The 21,690-nt window shown below is 39.3% G+C and overlaps 2 protein-coding genes across 11 annotated transcripts in view; one reads left to right on the forward strand and one right to left on the reverse strand.

Moving 5' to 3' along the window:
• Positions 1 to 13,893, forward strand: part of LOC133638419 (uncharacterized) — a 72,689-nt gene extending 58,796 nt beyond the window's left edge. For 5 of the 8 annotated variants that reach the window (XM_062030991.1, XM_062030989.1, XM_062030990.1 and 2 more), the window contains 3 exons: positions 1,228 to 1,343; positions 1,407 to 1,548; positions 12,538 to 13,893. In XM_062030991.1, coding sequence (XP_061886975.1) covers positions 1,228 to 1,343; positions 1,407 to 1,548; positions 12,538 to 13,160 — 881 coding nt within the window. In that variant the 3' untranslated portion in view covers positions 13,161 to 13,893. Of the gene's footprint in view, positions 1 to 1,222; positions 1,344 to 1,406; positions 1,549 to 8,911; positions 9,121 to 12,537 lie in introns of those variants that run through there. The other 3 variants (XM_062030994.1, XM_062030997.1, XM_062030996.1) reach the window with 3 other exon arrangements.
• On the reverse strand, positions 12,245 to 20,988 carry LOC133638421 (E3 ubiquitin-protein ligase RNF185). 3 transcript variants are annotated; one of them, XM_062030999.1, is made up of 7 exons: positions 20,938 to 20,988; positions 20,362 to 20,563; positions 18,225 to 18,243; positions 18,031 to 18,143; positions 17,826 to 17,880; positions 14,340 to 14,457; positions 12,245 to 14,278 (listed from the first exon to the last, which is right to left on the reverse strand). In XM_062030999.1, exons 2-7 carry the CDS (start codon positions 20,541 to 20,543, stop codon positions 14,178 to 14,180), a joined length of 588 nt encoding a protein of 195 aa, XP_061886983.1. In that variant the 5' UTR covers positions 20,544 to 20,563; positions 20,938 to 20,988; the 3' UTR covers positions 12,245 to 14,177. The 3 variants fall into 3 exon arrangements, with proteins under 3 accessions (XP_061886983.1, XP_061886982.1, XP_061886984.1); XM_062030998.1 differs by having other exon boundaries at positions 12,246 to 14,278; positions 20,362 to 20,957; XM_062031000.1 differs by having other exon boundaries at positions 12,248 to 14,275; positions 20,362 to 20,954.
• Between the last annotated feature and the right edge of the window lie 702 nt (positions 20,989 to 21,690).

Below are 21,690 nucleotides of genomic sequence, written 5' to 3' on the forward strand. Positions count from 1 at the left end.
CTTCTTGGGTACTGATTAATGCGAAGGGCTACCAGTTTGATACAATTTGCTCAATTTACCTTTAACTCTATGTTATTATTAATAATTAATGATATTTACACTTAATTGAACGGTTTAAAAGAGGAGAAAACCCGAAAAAAATGACAATTAAATTTTGAAACATAGTTTATCTTCAATTTCGACTCTTTAAAATTCAAAATTCAACCGAAAAAAAGAAGAGAAAAACTAGCTAATTCGAATCTTTTTGAAAAAATTAAAAAAAGAATTTATGGAACATCATTAGTAATTTTTCCTGATGAAGATTAATTTTAGAATTTTGATGACATGTTTTAAATAGGTTAAAATCCAATCTGCACTTTGTTAGAATATATAACAAATTGGACCAAGCTATATTTCTAACAAAGACAAATCATTATTTCTTCTAGATTTTCCAGAACAAAAATTTTAAAAGAAATTCAAAAGACTTTGAAATAAGATTTAAATTTGATTCTACAGATTTTCTAGATTTGCCAGAATAATTTTTTTGAATTTTAATCATAATAAGTTTGAAGAAATATTTCACAAATATTCTTTGTCGAAAAAACAAAAGCTAAAATGAAGAATTAAATTAAAATGGATTTATTATTCTTTACAATAAAAAAAAAGAAGTACTTGAACATTGATTTACATTGTCAGGAAAGAAGAGGAAGGAATTTAAAAGGTAAAAAGGTATATGTGTTTAAAAATCCTAAAATCATTTTTAAGGTTGTATTTTTTCTCTAAAATTGTCTTTCTAAAAGTTATAAGAAGCAAAGTAAAAAAATGAATGAATTTATTTAAACAAGTGAAGACCAAGTCTTTAAAATATTTTCTTGGATTTTCAAATTCTATTTGAGTTTTGTCTCTCTTAGAATTAAAAATGTCGGGCAAAGCGAGACCAGCTTGCTAGTAAATAAATAAAATTTAAAAAATAGAGGCTGCTATTTGAGCTATTATTAGAACAGGCCAGCGGGCTACTCATCTGGTCCTTACGGGCTACCTGGTGCCCGCGGGCACCGCGTTGGTGACCCCTGCTCTATATGAAGGGAGAGTTCTGTTGTTTTTGGGGATCTACAAGAAAAATGCTTGTCAAAGATCCTCTATAACAGGAGAACTGCTGTTTTTAAGGATCGCTTGCAAAAACACCAGTTAAAGATCCTCTAAATGACAGGACAACATTAGTCAAAGATGGTGTATATGACAGGACAGGAGGAGGCGTTACCTTCATGGTGGACGAGGTCTCCACAGCGCGAGCAGAGGCAGCAGCAGCAACACGAACACGCCTGATGGACACAAGACGTCTCTTCCTTGAGTGCAAAGTCCTGGTAAGCGTGAGGATATTTCCTCAAGATGTCTTCAATGCTGAAGGGAAACTTTTGTCTCTCCAGCCTCACCAGCGCGTCCATGTCGTCCGCCTCCCTCGTCCCACTGGAGCAGCTGGCAGGTGTGTGAGTAAACATCTGCACCATAATCCCCTCTCGGACACACCGCCACTTAATTCAACGCTAATCTGGGCAGTTTTGTGCGCAGGTGAGAGATTGGCTTAATCTCGCCTCCTTCCTTTTCTCCCACACAAATCAGATTTTGGGCTGCATAAAATGAGATGTGGATCCGCATTGTTAGCCGGGGGTTTAGAGGGGGATTGCTTCGTATTTGGAGGATGGATTTAAAGAGAGACTCGCTCATATGTTGCGGACAATATGAAGTCACGTCTTGCCATCGGTGTCCAAACACGAAACAAAGAAAATCAGGAAAACCCCCAAAAATGTGTCTTGAGTTTTTGTCCGTTCTGTCATGATGGACATGCCAATCGCACATTTCCCAGCATCTTAAAGCCTTCAAAAAGGCCATTTAGCTGCTGGAACAATAATAATAATAATAATTATAACAATAATAAACATTGTGAATAGTTTCAATAGAAATTGTGTCCGTAAAACATACTTGCCAACCCTCCCGAATTTTCCGTGAGACTCCCGAATTTCAGTGCAACCATTCTCCCGAATTTCTCCCGATTTCCAGCCGGACAACAGGCACGCCCCCTCCAGGTCCGTGCAAGTAAGAAAGTATTCACAGATGGAAGCTATTTCTTTTTTAAATGTTTGCCAAAATGCACCTGAAAGACTCTCAGACCATGACAAACTAAATTCTCTGGTCTGACGAGACAAACATTGACGTCTTTGGCGTCATGTTTGGAGGAAAGCAGGCACCGCTCGTCTAATACCATCCCTACAGTGAAGCACGGTGGCGGCATCAGGCTGTGGGGATGCTTTTCAGCGGCGGGAACTGAGACTAGTCAGGATAGAGGGAAATACGAACGCAGCATTGCGCAGAGACACCCTGGATGAAAGCCAACGCTTCTCATCCGACATGACGCAGCTCGAGAGGTGCTGCAAAGAGGAATGGGCCAAACTGCCTGTCAGGTTCAAACACTGATGACATCTATTAAACAAGACAAGAAGCAAGGAATTAAACAGAGACGGAATTAAATTTGGCTCAATTTGAGAAGAGACGCCGGGACACTGTACTCTTGCACAGGCTCCAGCACGCTCTGGCGAAAGATTGTACGCATCCTCCTTTATTTGGACTTTCTCTCAGCACATGGCAACAACTGTTTCTAAGGTACGAGGTCGTAAACAGCCATCGCCTTTGATTACAACAGTTCAAAAGAAAATTTTGTAAACAGTTCACAGAAAAGGCCGTAAAACAGTTCCAAAAAGAGGTTCGTAAAACAGTTGAAAAAGAGGTTGTGGTCCTGCTTCCTCTTCGCTTTTGTAGTTCTTGGGTCAGACAATATCTTTCTGTTTGATTACAATACGTGAAAGAAACAGAACACCTTCATGTTGCTTCCCCCCCTACACAGTGGAGTTTTACGAGCCTTCCTCTTGGTAGGTTTCAAAGACAGCTTTTGCTCCTCACCGGGCACTCAATGTAACACAAAGTTTTTGTGATAACTTAGAAACAATTATTCTAACACTGCCCAAAGATAGGTGTGTCAAGCCGAGGGCGTCATATTCAAAAAGACTCGAGGCTGTAATTCTGTCAAAGGTGCACCAACAAAGTATTGCGGAAAGGCTGTGAATACTTATGTACAAGGCATTTTTTTATTTTTAGTAAATTGCCAGATGAGGTGGTTCGGGCATCTGGTCAGGATACCACCCGAACGCCTCCCTAGGGAGGTGTTTCGGGCACGTCCGACCGGTAGGAGGCCACGGGGAAGACCCAGGACACGTTGGGAAGACTATGTCTCCCGGCTGGCCTGGGAACGCCTCGGGATCCCCCGGGAAGAGCTGGACCAAGTGGCCGGGGAGAGGGAAGTCTGGGCTTCCCTGCTTAGGCTGCTGCCCCCGCGACCCGAGCTCGGATACGCGGAAGAAGATGGACGGATGGAAATTGGCAAAATTTAAAGAATTAACTTTTTACATTGTCATTATGGGGGTATTGTCTGTAGAATTTTGAGGGCAAATAGGAGTGTATTCCATTTTAAGAAGAAACCTGTGACATAGCAAAATATGAAGTGCTGTGAATACTTTCCGGATGCACTGTATAGAATAGAATAACCTCAACTAAGCCTGCTGGAGGGCTTTCTTGTTTTTGTTTACATCTCTACTGGATCAAAAACCAATGTTGTCCTGAATGATTGACCTATTCAAAGTTGGAACTGTACAACATCAAATATTCCACTCTGTAACCTTTTTTTTTTTTTTTTTTTTTTAAATATTCCATATATTGCATTTTTAGAGTGTCTGCCCTGAGATGGGTAGGTTGTGAGTTCAAACCCCGGCCGAGTCATACCAAAGACTATAAAAATGGGAGCCATTACTTCCCTGCTTGGCACTCAGCATCAAGGGTTGGAGTTGGGGGTTGAATCACCAAAAATCATTCCCGGGCGCGGCCACTGCTGCTGCTCACTGCTCCCCTCACCTCCCAGGGGGTGGGACAAGGGGGATGGGTCAAATGCAGAGAACAAATTTCACCACACCTACACTGCAAAAACTGAAATCTAAGTAAGATGAAATATCTCAAATAAGGGTGATATTTGCTTATTTTCTGTCTGATAAGATCATTCTTCTCACTAAGCAGATTTTATGTTAGAGTGTTTTACTTGTTTTAAAGGTTTTGGTCCTAAATGATCTCAGTAAGATATTACAGCTTGTGGCTGAGATTTGATGACCTATATTGAGTAAAACATGCTTGAAACTAGAATATCAACTGATGTAAAACTGTGTCATCAACACTCACAAGTATAAAACTACTTTTTTAAAGTAATAATTTCTTATTTCAAGCATGAAAAAAAAAATAATGATGCCGAGCGCATATCATTATGTCAAGATAATGGCACTAGCATTTACTTAATTTAAGAATATTTTTCAACATATTCAGCAAAAAGGTCTTTTTTTTTCTACCAAGAAAAGTGCACTTGTTATTAGTGAGAATGTACTTATTTGAAGGTATTTTTGGGTTCATTGAGGTTAGCTAATTTGACTTGTTTTGGAAAGTCTTGACAAGCCAAATTTTCTTGTTCTATTGGCAGATAATTTTGCTTAGTTCAAATAAAATACCCCTCATTTTTGTATTTTTTTTCCTCGTTTTTGAACGCTGACTTTTTGGCAGTGTAGTGTGTGTATGTGACAATCATTGGTACTTTAACTTTAACATGAAATATTCCACTCTGCAACCTATTATTTTTTTGTTGAAATATTCCATATATTGCATTTTCCCATTATAAAAATCGGTTATTTTTGACAAAAGGCCATAAAACATAAAAAAAAAAAAAAAGTTCAATCCGTGAAAGTAATTTCTAAAAAACGTAAAGTGAGTCCCTGATGTTATTTAACAAAGCTAACATAGATTAGCATATCTTCACCTACATTGGAATAATATTAGCGTGTTCCATTAATGAAGATTAACGAAGTGCCCCCCCCACCCCCTGACCATTTCAAATGTGAAAAAGTTTGGACACCCCAGCAGCATTAAAGGATCAATTCCAAATCCTGTCATTTCATAGCAGGCTATATACACCTTTTCTTTTTCTTCTTCTCGCCAGAGAATTAATGGATTTCCACAATCTGTCCTAAGCTCCTCTTATAAGGGCTTTTTGGAAGGCGATAACAATAAACACCATCTCATCCTTTTCCACTGCATGGCTTTAGCAGCGTTGCTATAGTTTGTATGGAGCACGGCAGATAGCCATCTGCAGTCATTGTGCCGCGCAATAGGCAGCCATTGTTGCTCCTGCACGTCAGCTCAAACTGCTCACATTTCATTACAGAGGATCACCACGGTCAAACACTTTTTTATGCGGATAAAATACCTTTTTTTTTTTGATCAGGCAAAACATATTTTGTCCAAACGTCACATCCAAACATCATCCAAGAGAAGCAAAGCACTACTGGGGATGTTCTAAACTCCTATTTCCATGCCTGTGTTTTAGTGGAATAATGCTGCCACTCAAACTTGTGAAAATTAAACAGGAAAAGAACAAAACAAACAAAAATTATTAGGATTAAAAAAAGTTGTAATCTTAAGAAAAAAATAATATTGCACAAGAATGTAATTTTTAATAAAGATGACCATAAACAAGTGGAATGTATGTTATGCATATATATATATATATATATATATATATATATATATATATATATATATATATATATATATATATATATATATATAAAATGTATGTATGTGTGTGTGGGGAAAAAATCACAAGACTATTTCATCTCTACAGGCCTGTTTCATGAGGGTTTCCTCAATCATCAGGAGATTTTGAAATGAAATGAAAATGATTTTGAAATGAAATGAAATGAAATCTCCTGATGATTGAGGAAACCCTCATGAAACAGGCCTGTAGAGATGAAATAGTCTTGTGATTTTTCCCCACACATACATATTACGCTCTACCACGGTATCGAGCACTTTTTTTTTTTTTTTTTTTTTTTTTGGATAATCTAATTAAGACATACCGTATATATATATATATATATATATATATATATATATATATATATATATATATATATATATATATATATATATATATATATATATATATATGTATATATATATATATACATATATACTGTATATACATACATATGTATATATACACATCCATATATATACATATATATGTGTGTATATACACATACACACATATATATATATATATATATATATACCGTATTTTTCGGACTATAAGTCGCAGTTTTTTTCATAGTTTGGCCGGGGGTGCGACTTATACTCGGGAGCGACTTATGTGTGAAATTATTAACAAATTACTGTAAAATATCTAATAATATTATTTATCTCATTCACGTAAGAGACTAGACGTATAAGATTTCATGGGATTTAGCGATTAGGAGTGACAGATTGTTTGGTAAACGTATAGCATGTTCTATATGTTATAGTTATTTGAATGACTCTTACCATAATATGTTACATTAACATACCAGGCACGTTCTCAGTTGGTTATTTATGCCTCATATAACGTACACTTATTCAGCCTGTTGTTCACTATTCTTTATTTTAAATTGCCTTTCAAATGTTTATTCTTGGTGTTGGCTTTTATCAAATAAATTTCCCCAAGAAATGCGCCTTATACTCCAGTGCGACTTATATATGTTTTTTTCCTTCTTTATTATGCATTTTCGGCCGGTGCGACTTATACTCCGGAGCGACTTACTGTATACTCTGAAAAATACGGTACATGTGTTGGTTTTCTGACATGGACTTGTTTCTTCAGCATTGTCCACACGGGACTTTGGGAAGGCCATTCTAAAACCTTCTTTCTAGCCTGATTTAGCCATTCCTTTACCACTTTTGACGTGTGTTTGGGGTCATTGTCCTGTTGGAACACCCAACTGCGCCCAAGACCCAACCTCCGGGCTGATGATTTTAGCTTGTCCTGAAGAATTTGGAGGTAATCCTCCTTTTTCATTGTCCCATTTACTCTCTGTAAAGCACCAGTTCCATTTGCAGCAAAACAGGCCCAGAGCATAATACTACCACCACCATGCTTGATGGTAGGCCTGGTGTTTTTTTGGATTAAAGGCCTCACCTTTTCTCCTCCAAACATATTGCTGGGTATTGTGGCCAAACAGCTCCATTTTTGTTTCATCTGACCACAGAACTTTCCTCCAGAAGGTCTTATCTTTGTCCACGTGATGTCAGATGATACAAAAATTAAATAATTAGTGTACCGCCCTGAGATGGGTAGGTTGTGAGTTCAAACCCCGGCCGAGTCATACCAAAGACTATAAAAATGGGAGCCATTACCTCCCTGCTTGGCACTCAGCATCAAGGGTTAGAATTGGGGGTTAAATCACCAAAAATGATACCCGGGTACGGCCACCGCTGCTGCTCACTGCTCCCCTCACCTCCCAGGGGGTGATAAAGGGTGATGGGTCAAATGCAGAGAATCATTTCGCCACACCTAGTGTGTGTGTGACAATCATTGGTACTTTAATGCATGTTCCTTATTGACTGCACTTAAATGTAGAATATATTTATTATTCATATATTATATATAATATATATTATATACAGTATATTATATTATGTATTATTATTATTGTCTATTGCAGGGGTCACCAACGCAGTGCCCGCGGGCACCAGGTAGCCCGTAAGGACCAGATGAGTAGCCCGCTGGCCTGTTCTAAAAATAGCTCAAATAGCAGCACTTACCAGTGAGCTGCCTCTATTTTTTTAATTTTATTTATTTACTAGCAAGCTGGTCTCACTTTGCCCGACATTTTTAATTCTGAGAGAGACAAAACTCAAATAGAATTTGAAAATCCAAGAAAATATTTTAAAGACTTGGTCTTCACTTGTTTAAATGAATTCATTATATTTTTTTACTTTACTTCTTATAACTTTCAGAAAGACAATTTTAGAGATAAAATACAACCTTAAAAATTATTTTAGGATTTTCAAACATATATACCTTTTTACCTTTTAAATTCCTTCCTCTTCTTTCCTGACAATTTTAATCAATGTTCAAGTAATTTTTATTTTTTTTATTGTAAAGCATAATAAATATATTTTAATTTAATTCTTCATTTTAGCTTCTGTTTTTTCGACGAAGAATATTTGTGAAATATTTTTTTCAAACTTATTATGATTAAAATTTAAAAAAAATATTCTGGCAAATCTAGAAAATCTGTATAATCAAATTTAAATCTTATTTCAAAGTCTTTTGAATTTCTTTTAAAATTTTTGTTCTGGAAAATCTAGAAGAAATAATGATTTGTCTTTGTTAGAAATATAGCTTGGTCCAATTTGTTATATATTCTAACAAAGTGCAGATTGGATTTTAACCTATTTAAAACATGTCATCAAAATTTTAAAATGAATCTTAATCAGGAAAAATTACTAATGATGTTTCATAAATTATTTTTTTTTTTTTTTCAAAAAGATTCGAATCAGTTAGTTTTTATCTTTTTTTTCGTTTGAATTTTGAATTTTAAAGAGTCGAAATTGAAGATAAACTATGTTTCAAAATTTAATTGTCGTTTTTTTCGTGTTTTCTCCTCTTTTAAACCGTTCAATTAAGTGTAAAAATATCATTAATTATTAATAATAACAGAGTTAAAGGTAAATTGAGCAAATTGTTTATTTTTGGCAATTTATTTAAGTGTGTATCAAACTGGTAGCCCTTCGCATTAATCAGTACCCAAGAAGTAGCTCTTGGTTTAAAACAAGTTGGTGACTCCTGGTCTATTGTGAGCAAACTGTGGTGCTGAATTTCCCCCAGGGATCAATAAAGTACTTTCTATTCTCTTCTATTTAACTTTAAATATTGGACTGTGTAGAGACTGGCGCCCTCTAGTGGCCACTGCAAGTGGCGACAACGCGCGGCAGCAGCAGCAGCTCGCGGTAAGTGACGTACGGGCGGAAAAGGCGGGAGAAGTCTGCCGCTTCCGCGTCCGCGCACGCGTTAAGAAGAGCGTTCGGACGACAAGACGACGACAAATATGGACGACAAGTTAATACAGGCCGTCTTTGACTACCCGCAGCTGTACGACGTCACTTTAGTCAACTACCGCCAGAGGGAAAGTCGAGCGAGCGCCTGGACGGACATCAGCGTCTCACTGGGACTCCCCGGTGAGTATTGGGGCATTTTCGCAACTTTTATCGACGGACAAATATGCTCAATGGCGACGAATACCTGTCGTACATTTATACATCCCCACCGACGTGTGATGTTAGTGTGTTTAACTATTAGTTGAAGAGTTGCAATGGCCGCATGTCTGTCGCCGACAGTCAAGCGGCGCGGTGACGTGCTCGCGGTAAAAGACGCGCAGGCCTTTCCGCCGCTAGCTAGCCGCGTATGCCGTGGACACCACGACGCGCTCGGCCTCGCGATGGTCTCCAGCGGCCTTAACTAGCGGCCTTGAACGCAACATTTTGTCTGTAAGTAAAATAACCTTGACACGGAAAGCAGAGCTTTGTGATGCGTTCAAGTGGGTGTTGGGAGTGTGGTTAAATTAGGTGCACACGAGCCATGTGCTCCACGTGGGGACAAAATGGAAGTAAACTTTTACTTTTTGATTGATTTAATGAAAGAGTTAAGTCTGTTAACACTTTATATTTGTATTACGTGCAGTATATTGTGAACTTGGATTTAAGACTCAACTTGAAGATCCACACAGTGGACAATACATTAGGCACACCTACACAGCAGTAGCAATAAAAACTGAAGCACCGGTGTACCTAATGTTATGGCCGGTTTTACAAAAAAATATAACAACGTTGCTTTTTTTTTTAATTGACAATTTAGAGTAAAATGTAATCCACAGCAATCCCTCATTAACCAGATTAGGATTTTACAAAAAAATAGAAAAATGTATCTTTTTTTTAAATGGACAATTTAGAGTACCGTATTTTTCGGACTATAAGTCGCAGTTTTTTTTCATAGTTTGGCCGGGGGTGCGACTTATACTCAGGAGCGACTTATATGGGAAATGATTAACACATTACCGTAAAATATCAAATATTATTTAGCTCATTCATGTAAGAGACTAGATGTAGAAGATTTCATGGGATTTAGCGATTAGGAGTGACAGATTGTTTGGTAAACGTATAGCATGTTCTATATGTTATAGTTATTTGAATGACTCTTACCATAATATGTTACATTAACATACCAGGCACGTTCTCAGTTGGTAATTTATGCCTCATATAACGTACACTTATTCAGCCTGTTGTTCACTATTCTTTATTTCAAATTGCCTTTCAAATGTCTATTCTTGGTGTTGGCTTTTATCAAATAAATTTCCACAAAAATGCGACTTATACTCCAGTGCGATTTAAGTTTTTTCCTTCTTTATTATGCATTTTCGGCCGTTGCGATTTATACTCCGGAGCGATTTATATTCCGAAAAATGCTGTAAAATGTAATCCACAGCAACCCCTCATTAACCAGATTAGGCATTTTAGTTGTTTGACAGCTCTACTTAACCTCTTAAGGCCCAAGCCGTTTGTTTACATGCTTTTTTTAATTTCTCTTTGCTATTTGGGCTTATTGGACTCTAATTAGAATAAAAACTAAGAATCATCTTTTGATATGATGTACTTAGTCCATAAGTAACAAACATGTACTTCATGTTTAGTGACATGCTAATTCTTATTTTTACACTTTCCTCCCCCAAATTCCATACTCTTCCGACACCACCAGATGGCAGTATAAGTGTCCACATAAGGGCCATAAGACCCCAATTCAGTAGTGTACACAATTTTGGAAATAAGAGCTAAAAGGTGCTGTCCACGCATGTGGCCACTAAGCCCTTAGAGTTAATGAAACACATTTTTATTTTTTGTAGTGTATGGTTTGGACAATGCAGGCAGCACGGTGGAAAAAGGGGTTAGTGCGTGTGCCTCACAATACGAAGGTCCTGGGTTCAATCCTGCGCTCTGGATCTTTCTGTGTGGAGTTTGCATGTTCTCTGCGGGTACTCCGGCTTCCTCCCGCCTCCAAAGACATGCACCTGGGCTAAATGGTCCCGAGTGTGTTGAATGTTGGCCCTGTGATGAGGTGGCGACTTGTCCAGGGTGTACCCCGCCCTCCGCCCGAATGCAGCTGAGATAGGCTCCAGCACCCCCCGTGACCCCGAAAGGGACAAGCGGTGGTAAGTGGATGGATGGTTCAGCCACAAGTGTGAGGAAAGTCTTAGCTATGTGCACAACCACCAAGCTATATCAACATTTTATTGTAGCAAAACAAACAGTATGTTTGAGATAATGGAACTAGCAAATATTGACTTAAAACATGGTTTTTGTGTGGCAGTTTTCCTTTCCACTTGGCTCTTATTTTGACCCCAAATTCAAAACGCCACAAAGTTTTATGTCAGAATGAAATCTTTTTTTCCCCTGTAGTGCATAACCATGTGGGAGTTGTGGTTGTTCAATCACGTTTCAGGTATTTTGGCTTCACCACAGCACATTTACAATTTTTCAAGCTTAAAAATGGCTACATGGCTTAAAATATCAATACTATCGTATTAACCACTAGAGGGGACCAAACCATGAATTCATTAAGTGTACCCCGATTTAAACAAGTTGAAAAACTTATTCGGGTGTTACCATTTAGTGGTCAATTGTACGGAATATGTACTGTACTGTGCAATCTACTCATAAGTTTCAATCAATCAATCAATCAAAGGGCGCTGTTCAGTATCGTGGCCACTGATTGGCTCAGCTCCAGCCAGCGTTACTATTTTAAATTAAAGAGTGTAAAAGCGACCGACTGGTGATATTTCATGTCTAGAGGGCACTCATGCTTTTATAATTTTTTAATGTTTAAAAAAATAACAAAATAAACTAATTTAAAAAAATATATATCCAAAAGTTTGGACACACCTTCTCATTCAATGCGTTTTCTTTATTTCCATGACTATTTACATTGTAGATTGTCACTGAAGGCATCAAAACTATGAATGAACACATGTGGCGTTATGTACTTAAAAAAAGGTGAAATAAATGCAAACATGTTTTATATTCTAGTTTCTTCCAAATAGCCACCCTTTGCTCTGATTACTTTTTCGCATTCTCTCGAGCTTCAAGAGGTAGTCACCTGAAAGGGTTTTCACTTCACAGGTGTGCTTGAAGCTCATCGAGAGAATGCCAATAGTGTGCAAAGCAGTAATCAGAGCAAAGGGTGGCTATTTTGAAGAAACTAGAATATAAAACATGTTTTCAGTTATTTCACCTTTTTTTGTCAAGTACATAACTCCACATGTGTTCATTCATAGTTTTGATGCCTTCAGTGACAATCTACAATGTAAATAGTCATGGAAATAAAGAAAACGCATTGAATGAGGAGAATAACTTTTGGCCTGCACTGTATATTTAATTTCTATTGATTCCTATAATCTCATTTATTTTGGTAATGTCTGGAAGCAATCAGCAGGGATAAACATGTTGGAAACGACTGGTTGCAGCCCAGTACTGTACTACCATTTTGCCTCAAGTACGTGCGATCCTACTTCTTGGTCATTTTTCTTGCAAATGTTCTCTCTCTAGTGGACGAGTGTAAGAGGAAATGGAAGAACTTGAGAGACCGCTACTTAAAAGAAGTCCGCCTGGAGATCCGCAACAAGAAGCAAGGGGAGCCGAGCCAAAGCAAATGGAGGTACAGACAACGCATGAACTTCATCGCTCCGTTTACCGGATCCAACAGTGGAGTGGCGGAAGTGTGCGATGACGACGACGACGACAATGGCGAGCACGAAGGTGAAACGACGCCCTCAGAGAAGGCCAGGACGCCACCCATCGCTAAAAGCACCGGGGGTCAAGCTGACACCAAGTCTCTGGCGGTGCTCATCAGGAGTCTCTCCTCTCCTGACACCCGCACGGCCAACATGCCTCCTCAGATGGGCAAAAGCAGGCGAAAACGGCAGCCGGTACAGAACCTTCCCTTAAGCGAGGCGTCGCCGCCAAAATGGGCGGCGAAAGAAAGCGGCCTGTCGCTTCCCAGCAGGCCTCGGGACGAGGACGAACTGTTCCTGTTGAGCTTCGTCCCTGCGCTCAAGAGACTGGCTCCTCAGAGGAGATGCGAGACCAAGATGAAGATCCAGCAGATCATGTACGAGGCGGAGTTCAACATGGAACAGGTGGAGCGGCGAGAGAAGAAGCATCTCGACTGAGGCTCCTTGGAATCTTCCATCCCATCCATTTTCTACCGCTTATCCCTTTCGGGGTGGCGGGGGGTGCTGGAGCCTAACTCAGCTCGCATTCGGGCGGTATTGAAAGTCCTGATGTTGGAATTTTAACAGCTTGTTTTTAGTAATCCCTACTGGGCTTTGTAGCTTTATTATTTATGAGCTGCAACTTTTGTGCACTTTGTCTACTCACACATTGTAACTCTGCACTTGTCCGACATATTGCATTTGCCTTATACTCTGGTTCATTTTTAAAGCACAAACATAGTCGTGGTTTAAGCCTGGGAGCATCATTTGCACAATAAAGAACATTCTTTAGAAACACATTGGACTTTGAAACAAACTGTCAAATATGGCAGATTAAAGCATTGTTTCAAAACAAAACTGACAAGAGTTAATATTTGTAAATGACAAAAATTAAAAGGTATTATATTTATAAAAAATGATTAATTTGAGTTTAAGCGTCATAGCTCAAATAGGATGCAACGCAACTTTATCAGCTTTTATAAATGAAAATGTCTTTGTGGGCAACTGGTTCTTGTTTAAATTTCATTAAAAAACTCAATGCATGCATCTTTAATGATTATAAATCAAAGGCTTCTTTCTTTACTGATAACAGAAAAGTGGCTTATGGCTCATCTAAAAGACTAAAATGATAATTGAACCATTTCAAAATGGGCCTATATCAAACAACCTTAATCATTTACACCAAATAATCTTTGGTGATATATATCGTTATTGCAGAAGGCTGCAAAATATTTGGCTATATAGATTTTAGGCCATCTCGCCCATCTGTACTCTGGATTAAAGATTCTGGTACAATTCAACACCAAGTAGAAACTGCACTGTCTGAATGGAACACTTCACCATTGTTATCAGTTTGTGTCAGTCTATCACTTGTGTCAGTCTTCATTATGATTGCTGAGATTAGCATAGCTGTTTAGGGTGTGAAGCAACTGTTAAGTCTCTAAATGTTCCATTGGCGGCGGTCCTTACAAGTGTTCATGCTATGAGGAGCCAAAACATGGTGACCACAGCGACCAAGATGAATAGTCGAGACAAGAACTGCTCGTCCGTGTGCTGCGGCGTCCCCGGGGCAGCTGCTTTGGGGAAAAGTCTGGATTACACAACGCTCGTTGAGCAGAGAAGCGACAAGATTATCACCTGGAGGTGGTCTGCCGTCGTTTATGTTGAAGACTGTGGCAAAAATACCAAAGGGAAAAGCACCAATTCCAAAGGACATCTGAAACCCTCCGTCTCCAAAACCGAATCCCTGAAATCCCTGTGGAAAATATCACAACGTTGTCATTTTCAATGCTACACACAAAAAATGCAACATGTCTGTCCCAACGAAAAGGCCATGTTAGAGCCCACATTTAGAAAATGGATGGATGCAGCTGGGATAGGCTCCAGCAGCCCTCGTGACCCCGAAAAGTACAAGCGGTAGAAGATGGATCGTTGTTTCAATTTGGATTACTTGTTTTTATTAGGTCCATCTGATGATGCTATTTTTCTTATTCATAATCAAAAAGATACCTTGCTACTGAGAAAACACTAGACAGAGAGCCAGGTAGAGAGATTTAGAGAAGTAGATGGAGTTTATTATATATAGAGAGAGACAGAATTTAAAAACAAAATATATATATATATATATATGTGTGTGTGTGTGTATATATACATATGTGTGTGTGTGTATGATAGCTAGATAGAGAGGTAACTATAGATGGAGAAAAAAAAAACTAGACAGACCGAGAAACCTATAGCTAGCGAGCGCGCAAGAGCTAGATTGAGAGGGAGAGCGCTAGATAGAAAGCTAAATAGAGAGATAATTTACAGGAGTTTTTGGCCTTGAGGATATTGTGAGGGTTTTTTGTTACAAATCTGACACTTTTGAAAAAATAATGCATGAATATTAAAGGCCTACTGAAATGTTTTATTTAAACGGGGATAGCAGATCCATTCTATGTGCCATACTTGATCATTTCGCGATATTGCCATATTTTTGCTGAAAGGATTTAGTATAGAACGACGACGATAAAGTTCGCAACTTTTGGTCGCTGATTAAAAAAAGCCTTGCCTGTACCGGAAGTAGCGTGACGTCACAGGAGGAAGGATTCCTCACAATTCCCCGTTGTTTACAATGGAGCGAGAGAGATTCGGACCGAGAAAGCGACGATTACCCCATTAATTTGAGCGAGGATGAAAGATTTGTGGATTAGGAACGTTAGAGTGAAGGACTAGAGTGCAGCGCATATCTTTTTTCGTTCTGACCGTAACTTAGGTACAAGCTGGCTCATTGGATTCCACACTCTCTCCTTTTTCTATTGTGGATCACGGATTTGTATTTTAAACCACCTCGGATACTATATCCTCTTGAAAATGAGAGTCGAGAACGCGAAATGGACATTTAAAGTGACTTTTATCTCCACGACAATACATCGGTGAAGCTCTTTAGCTACTGAGCTTACGTGATAGCATCGGGCTCAAATGCAGATAGAAACAAAATTTAAAAAAACCCTGACTGGAAGGATAGACAGATCAACAACAATACTATTAAACCATGAACATGTAACTACACGGTTAATAATTTCCAGCTTGGCGAAGCTTAACAATTGAAGCTAACTTAGCTACGGAGCGGCGGCGGGCGTTGTAGCTTTCGACGACACCCCGGCCGCCATCAGAGTCGGCAAGAAACATATTTCCCCAAAGTTACGTACGTGACATGCACATAGCGACACGCACATACGGGCAAGCGATCAAATGTTTGGAAGCCAAAGCTGTACTCACGGTAGCGCGTCTGCTATCCAGCTCAAAAACAACACAATCTCCTGGTTGTGTTGCTGTAGCCAGCCGCTAATACACCGATCGCACCTACAACTTTCTTCTTTGCAGTCTCCATTGTCCAATAAACAAATTGCAAAAGATTCACCAACACAGATGTCCAGAATACTGTGGAATTGTTCGATGAAATCAGAGCAGTTTGTATGGTGACACATTGGGTCCGAATACTTCCGTTGCCGTTGTGACGTCCCGCGCATACGTCATCATACATAGACGTTTTCAAGCGGAAGTTTCCCGGGAAATTTAAAATTGCACTTTATAAGTTAACCCGGCCGTATTGGCATGTGTTGCAATGTTAAGATTTCATCATTGATGTATAAACTATCAGACTGCGTGGTCGCTAGTAGTGGCTTTCAGTAGGCCTTTATTGTTGAATCATTGACTCATCTCAGGGCCCCATAATTATGATAGAAATACATGAGCAATTTGCAGATACTGAATTAAATGCATTTTATAGATTATTCCAATTAAAAAACAGTGGGTACGCTTAAATTGGCTTTAAAAGTGTGATAAAAAATGCCAAAAGTATAATTAATATTGGCGCTATACATTACAAGTAATAATTGAGTCGATTAAAATCAGACACAATATTTTGTAATGGGTAGGGACCGGGATTGAAAACCAGTTCTTTTTAAGAACCGACTGTCAGGGTTTCTATCCCTGGGAATTTATTTGTTAATGATTCCCTTAAAGCAGCACAAATGTCAGAATTATTCACAAAAAGGAAGACGACAAGGCAACTTGCAATACTTGCAAAGTAAATATGGCATCATACTGGGAAGATACTAGCAGAAACATTAGCAGACACAGCATGCGATAACGAACTAATGAGGCTTTTTCCATCCCCTCTGACACAGAAGTGAATCACCACTAGTAGGAAGTCTGCTGTGGTAAGTAACAAAATAACACTGCCTATCATGTTAAAACATGCTAAGATGAACTGTAAACGTAAAATTTATATTTCTCATGCATTACAAGACGAGACAGCGTCAGACGGGCAGTTTGCATGCTAGCGTCCAAAGAGGTGTTCTCCACAACTGGAGTCACCGTAATTAGTCAGAAATAAAAAGTCCCAAAAAGCAGATATGCTTAATTTTCTACAAAAACAATGGTGAATTGTCATAGTTGAAACATTGCAGTGTACAGTTTTAATTGACTTTTTTGTATTTGTCATTGGCTGAAATAGTTTTACTTAGCATATATACATTACTATATATACTTTTTTTTGGCGAAAGAATACTTTATTTCTGTTTGAAAAATGTTAAAGAACATTTTTGTGTAATTAATTTGTCACAGAATAATTTATGCTGTATTTTATATTACTACAGTACAATAATTGTTTTGTTATATTATATATATCCATCTTCTACCTCCTCATTGCAGGGTCAACAGATAGACAACCTTTCACATTAGTTATTTTCAAAACAAAATATTTTTTCCTGGCACCCAATCGAGGCTGTGGGTCTCTTAGGACCGCACTTGTGTCCTCAGGTTATCTTCTAAACGAAACAAAGTTGATGCTGATCGAATTGTTTGTTATCCTTTAATCCAAGAGTCGATAAAGAGCCAAACCGTTAGGCAGAATTGAAAGTGGAATCGTAAAAATCGTATCAATTCCCATCACCTAGTCCTTAGGTTGAAATGTGTGAGTGAATTAGAAGGTCAAACACAGGTAAGTGTCTTGTGACGCAGCCACTTGTCAATGGAGCCTTTCTTTAATAAATGAATGAAGCAAGGGTTGCTGCATCAGTCAGTCTGTGGAATGCTTTCATCATGTTACTAATGGTGCGTTTGAGGACCGGTACTTACGCCGCGGTTTTCTGGCTCAGGCCTTTGCCCTTGTGGTCGTGGGGGTGTTTTTTCTCTATATTGAAAAAAAATGGGGTAAACTTTAGATTTTGCTGGAGTTGCACAGCTTTTCCACACAAAAAAATCACAGTATTTTAGTTGAAGACAAAATTGATTGCATAATTTTTAAACACTCGACTGTTTTGTACGGCAAAGTTTTTCCCACCTGGGGTCCTGCTGACCAGTACTTCCTCGCCCATATAAGGGGATGACCTTGTCCTTGCTGATACCGGCTTTGCACACTGGGCACACTTGCCTGCTGGGTCGCGTCTCTAACCACTTGAAAAACACAAGAGACACAGATAAGGATGTATTGCAGACAATGTTACCGGTACTCATTTATTCATATAATGATCTTACCTGGTGCAAACAAGGCCAGCTGATGAGGGAAATGAAAAGACATGTGATTAGTGAGACTTTCAACAATATAGGTTATTTCTAGAGATGTCCAATAATATCGGCCGATAAATGCTTTAAAATGTAATATCGGAAATTATCGGTATCGGTTTCAACCTCCCGATTTTCCCGGGAGACTCCCGAATTTCAGCGCCCCTCCCGAAAATCTCCCGGGGCAATCATTATCCCGAATTTCTCCCGATTTCCACCCGGACAACATTATCGGGGGCGTGCCTTAAAGACAACGCCTTTAGCGCCCTCTTCAACCTGTCGTCACGTCCACTGTGTGCCTTCATTGTTTTTGTAGCTGTTGTTTTGAGGCATGTTTAAAAAAAAAGAATGCACTTTGTGAAAATAAAACACTACACGGTCTAGCTCCAGCCTATCTTGCTGATCGTATTGTACCATATGTCCCGGCAAGAAATCTGCGTTCAAAGAACTCTCGCTTATTAGTGATTCCCAGCGCCCGAAAAAAGTCTGCGGGCTATAGAGCGTTTTCTATTGGGGCTCCAGTACTGTGGAATGCCCTCCCGGTAACAGTTAGAGATGCTACCTCAGTAGAAGCATTTAAGTCCCATCTTAAAACTCATTTGTATACTCTAGCCTTTAAATAGACTCCCCTTTTAGACCAGTTGATCTGCCATTTATTTTCTGCTCTGCCCCCCTCTCCTTCGTGGAGGGGGGGGGTGGGCACTGGTCAGGTGGCCACGGATGAAGCTGGCTGTCCAGGGTCGGGACCAGGGGTGGACCACTCGTCTGTGCATCGGTTGGGGACATCTCTGCGCTGCTGACCTGTCTCCACTCGGGATGGTCTCCTGCTGGCCCCACTATGGACTGGACTCTCACTATTATGTTAGATCCACTATGGACTGGACTCTCACTATTATGTTAGATCCACTATGGACTGGACTCTCACTATTATGTTAGATCCACTATGGACTGGACTCTCACTATTGTGATTTAGGGCTATATAAATAAACATTGATTGATTGATTGATATTATGTTAGATCCACTAAGATCCACTTAGATCCATTATGTTAGATCTACAGACTCTCACAATATCATACTAGATCCACTCGACATCCATTGCACCAGTCAAGGCAAAATCTACTTTTACCTTGAAAATCAACTTTTACCTTGAAAACCAGTTTTTGCCTTGAAAATCGAGAGGAGCCAGATGAGGTGGTTCGGGCATCTGGTCAGGATGCCACCCGAACGCCTCCCTAGGGAGGTGTTTCGGGCACGTCCAACCGGTAGGAGGCCACGGGGAAGACCCAGGACACGTTGGGAAGACTATGTCTCCCGGCTGGCCTGGGAACGCCTCGGGATCCCCCGGGAGGAGCTGGACGAAGTGGCTGGGGAGAGGGAAGTCTGGGCTTCCCTGCTTAGGCTGCTTCCCCCGCGACCCGAACTCGGATAAGCGGAAGAAGATGGATGGCCTTGAAAATCAGTTGAGTTTTTTCTTGCCTTGATGTGGGATTGATTGATTGAAACTTTTATTAGTAGATTGCACAGTACAGTACATATTCCGTACAATTGACCACTAAATGGTAACACCCGAATAAGTTTTTCAACTTGTTTAAGTCGGGGTCCACGTTAATCAATTCATGGATCTGAGTCGAGGATGTCGTTGTGGCTTGTGCAGCCCTTTGAGACACTCGTGATTTAGGGCTATATAGAAAGAGGTTCCGCAGCCTCCGAAGCAGAACCTCCAGGTTCTGTAACAGCTTCTTCCCTCAGGCCGTAAGACTCTTGAACGCATCATAAAAATCCCCTCAACTCCCCCCTAAAATGGATTAACTCACTGGAATAAAAAAGACAATATAACATACATCCATAAATGTGGACGCATGTGAAAAAGTGCAATATATTATCTGTACAGTAACCTATTTATTTATGTATATATGCACCTTATTGTTTTTTTATCCTGCACTACCATGAGCTAATGAAATTACATTTCGTTCTTACCTGTACTGTAAAGTTCAAATTTGAATGACAATAAGAAGGAAGTCTAAGTCTAAGCATTGACTGATTGATTGTTTCAAAACAGTGTATTTTAGTGGGAAACAGAGAGGAGCACCATTAAAAAACATTTCGTACCAGAAGAGGTGTCCACACAGGCTGATCACAGCATCCTTGGCGGTGTCCAGACAAATGTTGCACTCAAAAGTGCTGTCCTGGTTGCCTCCGTCCGCTGCCGCAGCGCTGCTGGATCCCGGACCGGCGCTCTCGGCGGCTCCGGTGGAGGCAGCCGCCGGAGGAGGGGGGGCGGCGGTGGCCATTTAAATATAGCTCCAGTCGACTAAAAAAAACAACAGGTAGATACAGGAGGCGACTTCAAAACGCACACATTGTCGAGGTTAGAGTTTATGTAAACCCTAAAAAACAAAAGTTTGTCACGAGTTTGCTTTGAAAAAGGAAGCTAAAAGCAATGTTGAACAGCTGTAACGGCTAGCTTCCGGTTGTGAAGCTAACACTAGCAATGCGACCGAGCCAAAACAGCTAATGTTATAGTAATGTTGAAACACTATAAAGAACGATAACATGTGTTTAAGATTGTTATCAGGTTGTATGCGTTCTTAACGGAATGTCGGAGTTTGTTGAGACTAGTAAAGGAAGTATTGAAGGCGTCGGAGCTGGAGAGTTGGCTTTCTTTTAGCTTCTTCTTCGTCTCACCTTTGGAACTGCAGGATGGCAAATAACACTGACCGGCACACCGCCACCTAGTGGTAGGGTGACTCTTTAAACATGTAAATACAGTAATAAGTAGGGGTGTGGCGAAAAATCGATTCGAATTCGAATCGCGATTCTCACGTTGTGCGATTCAGAATCGATTCTCATTTTTAAAAAATCGATTTATTTTTATTTTTTTATTATTATTTTTGTATTTTATTTTTTTAATTTAATTTTATTTTTTTAAATTAATCAATCCAACAAAACAATACACAGCAATACCATAACAATGCAATCCAATTGCAAAACCAAACCCGACCCAGCAACACTCAGAACTGCAATAAACAGAGCAATTGAGAGGAGACACAAACACGACACAGAACAAACCAAAAGTAGTGAAACAAAAATGAATATTATCAACAACAGTATCAATATTAGTTACAATTTCAACATAGCAGTGATTAAAAATCCCTCATTGACATTATCATTAGAAAATTATTTAAAAAAAAATAAAATAATTGTGTCACAGTGGCTTACACTTGCATTCGCATCTTATAAGCTTGACAACACACTGTCCAATATTTTCACAAAGATAAAATAAGTCATATATTTGGTTAATTTAATAGTTAAAACAAATTGACATTATTGCAATCAGTTGATAAAACATTGTCCTTTACAATTATAAAAGCTTTTTACAAAAATCTACTACTCTGCTTGCATGTCAGCAAACTGGGGTAGATCCTGCTGAAATCTATG

Source organism: Entelurus aequoreus, linkage group LG21 (genome assembly GCF_033978785.1).
Source record: "Entelurus aequoreus isolate RoL-2023_Sb linkage group LG21, RoL_Eaeq_v1.1, whole genome shotgun sequence".
NCBI classification, from domain to species: Eukaryota; Metazoa; Chordata; class Actinopteri; order Syngnathiformes; family Syngnathidae; genus Entelurus; species Entelurus aequoreus.

Coding starts and splice junctions, on each gene's coding strand:
- LOC133638421 (XM_062030999.1), bottom strand. CDS start 20,543: ATGGCCACCGCCGCCCCCCCTCCTCCGGCGGCTGCCTCCACCGGAGCC. Junction 17,881..18,030: donor ACTGGTCAGCAGGACCCCAG/GTGGGAAAAACT, acceptor TTTTCAATATAG/AGAAAAAACACCCCCACGAC. Junction 14,458..17,825: donor CTGAGCCAGAAAACCGCGGC/GTAAGTACCGGT, acceptor TATTTTCCACAG/GGATTTCAGGGATTCGGTTT.